Genomic DNA, 9,653 nt, shown 5'->3' with positions numbered 1-9,653 from the left:
TGGATGGGACTGGAGGAGATTATTCTAAGTGAAATAAGTCAAGCAGAGAAAGTCAATTACCATATGGTTTCACTTATTTGTGGAACATAAGGAATAGCATGGAGGACATTAGGAGAAGGAAGGGGAAAATGCAGGGGCGGGGGAATCTGAGGGTGACACGAACCATGAGAGACTATGGACTCCGAGAAACAAACAGAGAGTTTTAGAGGGGAGGGGGTTGGGAGGATGGGTTAGCCCGGTGATGGGTATTAAGGAGGGCACGTCCTGCATGGATCACTGGGTGTTATACGAAAACAATGAATCATGGAACACTACATCAAAAACTAATGATGTATTGTATGGTGACTAGCATAATAAAATTAAATTAAATTTAAAAAAATTAACAAGGAAAAAAAAATCCACAAAAACTCCCAATTAATCAAATTAAAAAATGGGTAGAAGATATGAATAGACATTTTTCCAAAGAAGATACACAAATGGCCAACAGGTACGTGAAAAGATGCACAACATCATTAATCATCAGGGAAATGCAAATCAAAACCTCACACCCATTAGAATGGCTATCATCAAAAAGACAAGAAATAACAAGTGTTGGCTAGAATATGGAGACAGGGGAACTCTTGTGCCCTGTTGGTGGGAATGCAAACTGGTGCAACCACTGCAGAAAATAGTACGAAGGTTTCTCAAAAAATTAAGAATAGGACTACCGGGCGCCTGGGTGGCTCAGTTGTTAAGCATCTGCCTTCGGCTCAGGTCATGATCCCAGGGTCCTGGGATTGAGTCCCACATCGGGCTCCCTCCTCGAGAGGAAGCCTGCTTCTCCCTCTCCCACTCCTGCTGCTTGTGTTCCTGCTCTCGCTATCTCTGTCTCTGTCAAATAAATAAATAAAATCTTAAAAAAAAAATGCAAAAAAAAAAAAGAATAGGACTACCATATGATCTAGTAATTCCACTTCTGGGTATTTAACTGAAGGAAACGGGAACACTTATCAAAGAGGTATCTGTGCCCCCCTATTAACATCATTTACAATAGCCAAGACATGCAAACAACCTATGTGTCCATTGGTGGATGAATACATAAAGAAATTGTGAACTATATATTCAACACAATATTATTTAGCCATAAAAAAGAGGAAATTCTACCATTTGAGACAATATGGATGGACCTTGAGGGCAATATGCTAAGTGAAATAAGTCTGACAGAGAAAGACAAATATTTTATGATCTCAACTTATATGTGGAATCTTTAAAAAACAAACTCATAGAAAAAGATATCAGATATGTGGTTACCAGAGGCAGAAGGTAGGGGAAGGGGAGAACTAGAGGAAGATGGTCAAGAGGTACAGACCTCCAGTTACAAGATAACTAAGCACTGGAGATGTGATGTACAACATGATGACTATAGCTAAAACTACTGGATTGTATATTTGAAAGTTGCCAAGAGAATAAATTCTAAAAGTTCTCATCACAAGGAAAAAACCTTTTCTTTTTTTTTTTGGTATCCAAATGAGGTGATGGATGTTAACTTATTTTGATAATCATTTCACAATATATGTAAGTCAAGTCATTATGCTGTACACCTTAAACTTACACAGTTCTATGTATCGATTATATCTCAATAAAATGGAAAAACAAACAAACAACACTGATTATTATCTTACAGTTTTGGTGGTCAGCAGTCCGATATAGTCTTATTGGGGTGAAAACAAGGTGTTGGCAGGGCTGCGTCCTTTCTGGAGGTTGTAGGGGAGAATCCACTTCTATTCCATTGCCTTTTCCAGCTTCCAGAGACTGCCTGCATTCCTTGGCTGATGGCCCCTTCCTCCATCTTTAAAGTCAGCAGTGCAACATCTTCGAATCTCAATCTATTTCCATCTTCACCATCCTCCTCTGATTCTGACCATCTGTCTTCCCCTTATAAGGACCAATGTGTTTATATTGGAACCTAGGTAATTTTCCCATTTCAAGATCTCTACCTTAATGACCTCAGCAATGTCCCTTTTAACATTTATTATAACATGGTCGCAGGTTTGGGAGATTAGAATGGGGATGGGGGGAGCATTATTCTGCTTACCACAGTGCTCATTAGTATTTACATAATGATTTGTGGACTGAAGAACTACCAGTAAAGTCTGAACTTGATGCAATTACTCAGTTACTATACCCTGGGAACTGAAATTTCAATTGTGTGATTAGGGGCACTAGTGTTATTTAAGTAAACCATGGTAACTGGAATTTGTGCCTAACTGAACCATGCATAGCAAGGGCTGCCTGTTTGTTTTAAATCCAGCTCGTAGTGGGCGGGTAAGTCGAAAGGATGAGAGGATGCATGGGACTACACATCCAGAGCCACTGCTGCAGAAAATCAGGTGGAAATGACCTATGTGTCTGCACTTATGTTTAGAGAAAACTCACAAGTAAACAGAATGAGCCTTCTCTTGTGCTGGATCTCAAGGCCACCTGAATACTGACAGCACTACAGCTTTTCTCTCTGAGAAACATGGTACGGGTGAATATGGAAAAAACTCAAGAAATAATGATATAACTTCCCTCTTATCTGTGCCATCTTTTGCCCACTCCCTCTCACCCCCCAAAAACATGTCTGAGTATTTTGTGCACTAATATGCAACTACTAATAGTGTATTACACTTTGTTTATAAAGTGACTGTCTTTTTAAACATTTCTGGTTAATAAACACAAAAGAACTCTTCTGATAACTGATTAAGAATATAAGAAACATTTCCTATGTGCATAGACATTGTTGAACCAACTTAACAATGCAAACCCTAGAATAAATAACTAGGAACACATATTTCTGATACTCTTAGATGAAACACAATTTAAAAAACTGAACTGCTGATATAAAGTTTCTCATAATTCATTTTATTTCAACAGCAAAAAAGTCAGTAATACACCTTTGATTGGAATTATAAAATATTATCTCTTTAGCAATGGGTATTCCCACCATGCCACAAACACAGAAAGGGGCACTAAGAGATGGACACGGGAGTGTCTTCCTTCTTTGGCATTATCATATTAAACTGCAGCATAAACATCTGATCTTACAGAACAGGATACCTCATGAAGAGGTGTAGCTTATTTTATAATACCTCAGTATTGCAAATACATTCATTGTATGAATTGAGGAGGGAAAAGGAGAAGAAACACCCTTTCATGAAAATCCATTCCTAGATGACATCCATAATAAGTCTACCACTTTACAGAATTCAGAATTTATTAGCCAATGCTGCTTACAAAGGCTACTCCAGTAGTCTTAAATTGCTATGGGAGAAAAAAATCACACACAATGCCTAACTGTGGTAGTGTATGAGAAACCAAAGCTCTATCTGCCCATGGCTCCTGCTGGGGTCTGCATCACAAGAGTCCAAATCCTGGACAGGGCTGGAAATGCCCCTGAGCCAGCAGTTCCATGGTCTTCATGCTTCAGACAGATGAGATCCAAAGTGCTAAGTGCATACTTCAATCACATGTTCTGAACATGTTTAGAGCCATAAAGAGCTGTAAAAGGCGATTTCATATATACTCTTTGAGAGTGAATATAATCACTAAACTTGGTATTTTGTCTCAAAAAGAGTTTCTTTATACTACAGAGAATAAAGTCTGGATATGCAGTTTGAAACTCTCACTAACATTACTATTCCACATCCATCAAGACTTGAGAGCTGGTCTTCCTGAAATACGTGAAAGGGTAATCTCTCTTCCATGTGGTTGTACCTACACCAGGCTTCCCCACAAGGACTTAGTCAGCTGTACAATTACACATCAAAGTCCTTCAGCTCTCCCCAGCTCGCACCTATTTTCACTTTCACTTTCAGTTTCACAGAAAGTTCTATGGCACTTTCCATTTCATTCTTAACAATCTGAGCTACCTGCAAAAAAAAAAAAAAAAGAGGTTAACAAACTCTCTTCTGAATCAAAGAATGGTTCCCAACCCACCCACTGAGGTGATAAGCCAGACTGGAGCTCTTCACCTCATGGTGCTTAAAACTCAAAATTCGAAAAGAGTCAGGCATCCCAAACTGGTCTGCACTGATGAGCAGGAGCTCTGCCAGTTTCAGTGAGAATGCTCAGTTTTTAAACCCTCAGGGCAAGACTCTCATCTAACTTCTCCCAAACAAAAACAGCCCTGCATCAAAAGTTTCTTTAAAAATGAGTATGAAACTGAACACTCTTAGCTCTTTCTCTACCCTTATGGACTCAACATTTATATAGCCATCTGGGAATGGGAAAGGGTTCCAGAAATCTCATACATCTTAACTTGACCTACGGCATCTTAGCGTTCTATGAAATGGACACAAACACTGCAAAAATACCTGAACAACATCCTCTTCTGCCACTTCATATAAGAGCTCATCATGGAGTTGAAGGATGAAGAAGCCTCCTCTGATTGGGGAGAACATCCCTTGCAGTTTTCTCTTTGTTAACAATCCTACCCCATGAAAGAAGTAGGAAAACTGATCAGCATATCACCGTGACATAGAAGAATAGTATTTTTAGGGATTTTGAGAAACTCTGGGGAATTTTAATTAAGAGATTAAAACACATAAGATTTAGAACTATTAGGAAAATATCTACTTGCTGACTTCCCACCTATCAGGTAAACTCAAAACTCTACCAACTTCCTCCCAGAAAGGAGGAATGTAACAAAGAAGTCAGTAAATGGAGTTTGAAGAACTCTGCTCCAAAAGATGTCTACCTTATTTCTTATAAGCAACCAACATCTTCACTTTCCATGGCGCCCTCACTACCAACTTCTCTGTGTAATAGCACCAGAGTAGTATGGGGCCTGATCCCTGCCCCAGGAGAGTGAGCTGGTATTGTCGTTAGGCAGTGTTTATAAGAAGGACACTCCCTGATATCTTTTTATGGCCAGAAGTGTCACTGTGGTAGCACTGGTGTTTTCCCAGTTGGACCTCATGCTGCCGACAAGTAATTCTCAACCCAGGGTCCAAATGAGGACTTCAGAGACTGTACGAATCCCTTGAAGTTGTATCTATACATTTTTCTGTGGAGATGATTGTTCAGTAGATTCTCAAAAGAACCTGTAACTCCACTGTATTAGACTTAGTTACCATCTCCTAACAAGCTGGGCCTAGCAGTACAGATTATCCCCCACTGATCATTAGGATGAGGTTCAACATTAATACCTTTAGAGTAACTGCCCTTAATCATTTGCCCATATCTCACAGCAGTCCTTCCTCTCTGCCACCCAAATTTCCTATCCTTCCAGGCAGCACAAACATGATTTTCCTCAGTATCTGGAGCTTCCCTCAGAGAGGGTTCTTCAGCTGTCATGACCTGCAGCCTAAGTTTCCTCACAGGTGGCTCTTACAGGGTAAGAGAGCAAAGGCAGATGAGGCTGTGGCAAGCTGCTTCCGTCCCAGGGCTGCAACAGCTGTGCATCTATCTGTTTGCCAGCTGACTGAAATCTGCGCTGCCCCACCAGGCCCCACTTAGCTCACATCATTGGTTATCAGGATGCTTTTCTGCTTTCCAGTCACCATACCTTCATCCTCTTGATTTCCCATTGTTCTTTGGCTATGACCCTCCTGTTTCCTGTGTGGGCTGCTTCCTTGGGCTCAGCTGACCGACCACACTACCTTTCACCCAGCACGAGTCCAGGAAGTGATCCTCAGTGACATACCCAAATTGCCTTCCACCCACTCCAAAGGCTGTTATTGTCTATACCCTCATTCTAGCACTGCATCACTCTGCTGTGAACAGTTATGTAAATATTTCAGTCACAGATCACATCTTCCCTTCCTTTCCTTAGATTTTAAACTTAAAAGAGGTGGATAACTTTTATTTCCAAATCCTCTAAACCACACAGTACAGTGTTATTCCCCAAATAAGTTTGATCATTTATTCTCTCTATAGAGAGAGAAGGTGTGTGTGGTGTGAGTGTGGTGTGTGTGTGCACACTGCCACACACAAAATGTTGATTGAGTAGCCTTAGATATTTGGGGGGTGGGGGGTAAGAAAATAAAATTAATAATCCTCATTTGATGGGCAAATAAGTCTTTATATCTACGTATTTTTGTATGTAAGTGAACATCTATATCTGTGTGACTGACTGTATTATTCTCTACAATGTATAAGCATGTCTCTTCTAGAAATAGCAAATTCCATTCTAAACAGCTGATCTTACTTTTTGTGACTCATCTCCAGCAGTTGATTCTTCCCATTTATGCCCCAAACCTTCTTAACTTCCTCCCAGGAAAATTTAAAACCTGGCTGGAGTCATGGTTTGGCAATCTCAAGCACATTGAAATGGTATTTAAAGCGAAAGTATGGACATGGGACAAACAGAGAAGGGAATCTACTTGTCAGAACAAGAAATAATCTATCCAAGCAATAAGGACAGAACTTAGGAAAATAAGAAGAAAAGATGGCAATACCGGCAAAGAAATATATGTGATAAGGAAGTCAACTCAGTATATATTCCCAGATTTCCGAGAACACGGAAGGTGATGAATAGGAAAATCAACATGTTCTTAAGGTGTTATCTAAGGACCAGAGGATCCCTAAGATTCCTTCAAGGTATCTTCAAAGTCAAATTATTTTCATAATAACACTCAGAGGTGATTTTCCTTTTTCAGTCTCATTCTCTCCAAAGTGCACAGCAAAGTAACCAACTATCCTGAGTTAGCACTAAAAGTCCCATATCCTGGGAAACCCATCAGTCCCCCACAAACTGGAACATTTATCACCAAAGACTGTATAAGAGGGTTTTCCAGAGGTTACAGGACAGGTGAGATTGCAACAAACTGGATGCAGAAATATATAAGAGAATCCAAATATCTTCTCTTAAGTCATACAATAAAGAGACTTGCAGAAATGTAAACTAAAACCATTCAGCACCAATTTTTTCTTGTTCTAAAAGATGTAGTTGTTTTTAAGAAAACATGTTACTTATGCTGACATACTGTGAGTTTATTATTATTTTCAAATGTTAATACATGTTTTTGAATTCCCTGTTTAAATTTCTAATATGGTAAATATTAGTATATATAACCCACATAAACAAAAGTTCTTTGGGACCCTTAGTAATTCTGAGAATGTAAAGACATCATGAGACCAAAACGTTTGAAAACTGCTGAGAAATAATATATAAAATGCTTCCCTTTTTCTTTTCTGATACAATTAATCTCACTACATTATAGCAGCGTCCTCATTTATGAACAAACCTGTTCTGTCACTTTGGAGCATACTCTCCCGATGACCATGGGACTTGAAGGTTGAGTGGAAGGTTTCTAATTGCTTCTGAATGTTAACTGTGGCTATTTTGACAATATCAGCTGCCGAACCTTGGACTGTTGTGTTGATGGCCTGACGCTCAGCCTTCGAAAAACAATAACAAGGGCTCCATCAGATACACCTACATGGTTTCATACCTGCTTTTAGTGTCCACAGATCAGTGCTCACATCTGTAACCAGACTGGAAATCTGGACCAAGATGTGACCCAGGACATCAACTATTAAGCTGTATCCTAAGAATAACAATTAGAATGATCCATGGCTCTAGATTCTGGGCCATCATCCACATGAGAACAGTCTAAATAGAAGAAGGTCAGATTGCTTCAGTTTAGAAATCTTCAACATTCTGGAATAAAAAACTACATTACACTTAAAATGTATTTAGTAGCTCAAAATTATTTCATAAACATATATCATCAATGTTCTAGTTGTTCTAAACTTCACTCTAAAAGAGCTATTCCTTAAAATACAATTCCTCTTAATCCTAAATAGATATAGGTAGAATATCATTCTTTGTGATGTGAGATAGAATGTTCCAAGCATATTCTCCATATCAGTGGCTTCTGGTCTTATGTAGAGTTTGGCCCCAGAGCATCTGGAGCCCTCTGGTACAAATCAGAGTTTTTTTATGGGCTGCTGGGGCCAATCACTAGCTGCTAGTAAAAATGCAGACCCTAGATTCCTAGGTATTAAGTTAGCACTTCCCCGAAACTACTGCTGCCATGAACTTCTTGGCAGGCAACCATAGCTGCTAAAAGTGATCATCCTAAAGCAGCAAGGATGGGCATCTGGGTTAACATTCAAGGTATAACCTATCCATGAATACCATATCTACTGTCCCAAAAGGTCTCAGAAAATGGGAAGGGTCTGCACACTGGAAGGATCTATGTAACTTGAGCCTAGTTCCATGTCACCTGGGCTACAACCAACTCCTAGTATAGTAAATACTTCTTAAAGAGATAGACTTTCCTTTTTTTTTTTTTTTATTGTTTTGTCAGATGCTGATGAATCCACTTTAAACTCATTCAGTTGTCACTGTTTAAAGAGTGACTGAATTTCAGAGTTCTACCAACTCCTCTCCTTGAAACCGTAGGCCTCTTTGTAGTGGACTGTGTTATTGTTGCTCTTACTTGCTGCCCCACCCACTGCCACATGATTTCAAGTGTTACTCACCCGAGAAGATTGACCTTGACTTGCTTTGGTGAATGAAATGTGAATAAAATTGACATACAGCCCCATCTATGGCATTTTAAGAGCTATCCAACACTGTCACACATACAAAAAAGCTTATCCCAGACAGAGACTTTTCTTTCCTTCTGAATTCCAGAATGAAGAAAATAAGGAACAGAGCCACAGTCAACCCAGAGCCAAACTCTAACATGAATTAAAAATAAAGTTTCTTATTATAAGCCATTGAAATTTTGGGGTGTTTTTTACTGTGACATAAGCAAGCATAAAAATAAAAGTAAGATATATACTTAACTTTCATCATATTGTATTTCCCTGATTCTCTTCCAAAATAAAAAAACTTGGCAGTCTTTGGGCTTCGTGTCTTACAACCTCTGTCCCTTAATGACCAGGGCTTTGGCTTTTGCTTTTCTTTCTTTCTTTCCTTCCTTTCCTTTCCTTCCTTCTTTCTTTTTAGGGCTTTTTCATGTACATAAAAAACATAGGTTTCTGGTAATGGGAGATTAGGCCATTAGGACCAACCCTCCGACTGATAACAATGGGAAAAGCTGGATAGAGAATGAATCAGATGGTTTGAATCAGATGGTTAAAAAGGAAATGGGAAATTATAGAACCTAGAGAGCTATGAGAGAAAGAAAATCAAGGAGGTGACCCTGGCATTGGAGGCCACATTTCTCCCAAAGAAATCAATAGATTCCAGAAGATGCAGCTGAGAGAACCTCTGAGCAGAGCTTGATGGTCTTGAGGTGTCTGGGGAACAAACAGGGGGGCAAGAAGTAGAAGGAGCACTAGTAAACCATCAAGTTGCCACCCCAAAACTAACACCCTAGGAAAAAAGATAAATTAGAAATAGTCTGGTCTTAACATCTTTGCTTCGAATCATTTCTATTCCTGAAATTGGATCAAAGTCATCCTAGATTGTTGGTCATTCTAGTCTCCTGCCAAAAGCAAATGTAAATCTTCTGAACAAAGGTAACATTATCATACAAGCTTCAAATTATACCCACAATCATTCATAAAAACATGTGACATTCAATAAAAAATTACCAGGACAGCAAAGAGTTGAGACAATATAATTGTTTTTGTAGAAAACTAAGAAAAACAAAGGGCAATAGGAAAAGACTACAGGGATACAAGTTTGAGATTTATTAGACTATAAACTCTGATTTATTAGACTGTAAAATAAA

General features: G+C 39.1%; 1 protein-coding gene across 1 annotated transcript; it reads right to left on the bottom strand.

Moving 5' to 3' along the window:
• Positions 1 to 3,132: 3,132 nt before the first annotated feature.
• LOC145718992 (DNA polymerase theta-like) lies at positions 3,133 to 9,010 on the bottom strand. Its single transcript, XM_081810506.1, has 3 exons — positions 7,209 to 9,010; positions 4,335 to 4,450; positions 3,133 to 3,890 (listed from the first exon to the last, which is right to left on the bottom strand). Exons 1-3 carry the CDS (start codon positions 7,228 to 7,230, stop codon positions 3,777 to 3,779), a joined length of 252 nt encoding a protein of 83 aa, XP_081666632.1. The 5' UTR covers positions 7,231 to 9,010; the 3' UTR covers positions 3,133 to 3,776.
• Between the last annotated feature and the right edge of the window lie 643 nt (positions 9,011 to 9,653).

This window comes from Leptonychotes weddellii, unplaced genomic scaffold (genome assembly GCF_054177405.1).
Source record: "Leptonychotes weddellii isolate Sample4059 unplaced genomic scaffold, ASM5417740v2 HiC_scaffold_273, whole genome shotgun sequence".
In the NCBI taxonomy this organism is placed as follows: Eukaryota; Metazoa; Chordata; class Mammalia; order Carnivora; family Phocidae; genus Leptonychotes; species Leptonychotes weddellii.
Note: the sequence above shows the minus strand (reverse complement) of the source record. Positions and strands in the feature narration are given on the sequence as shown.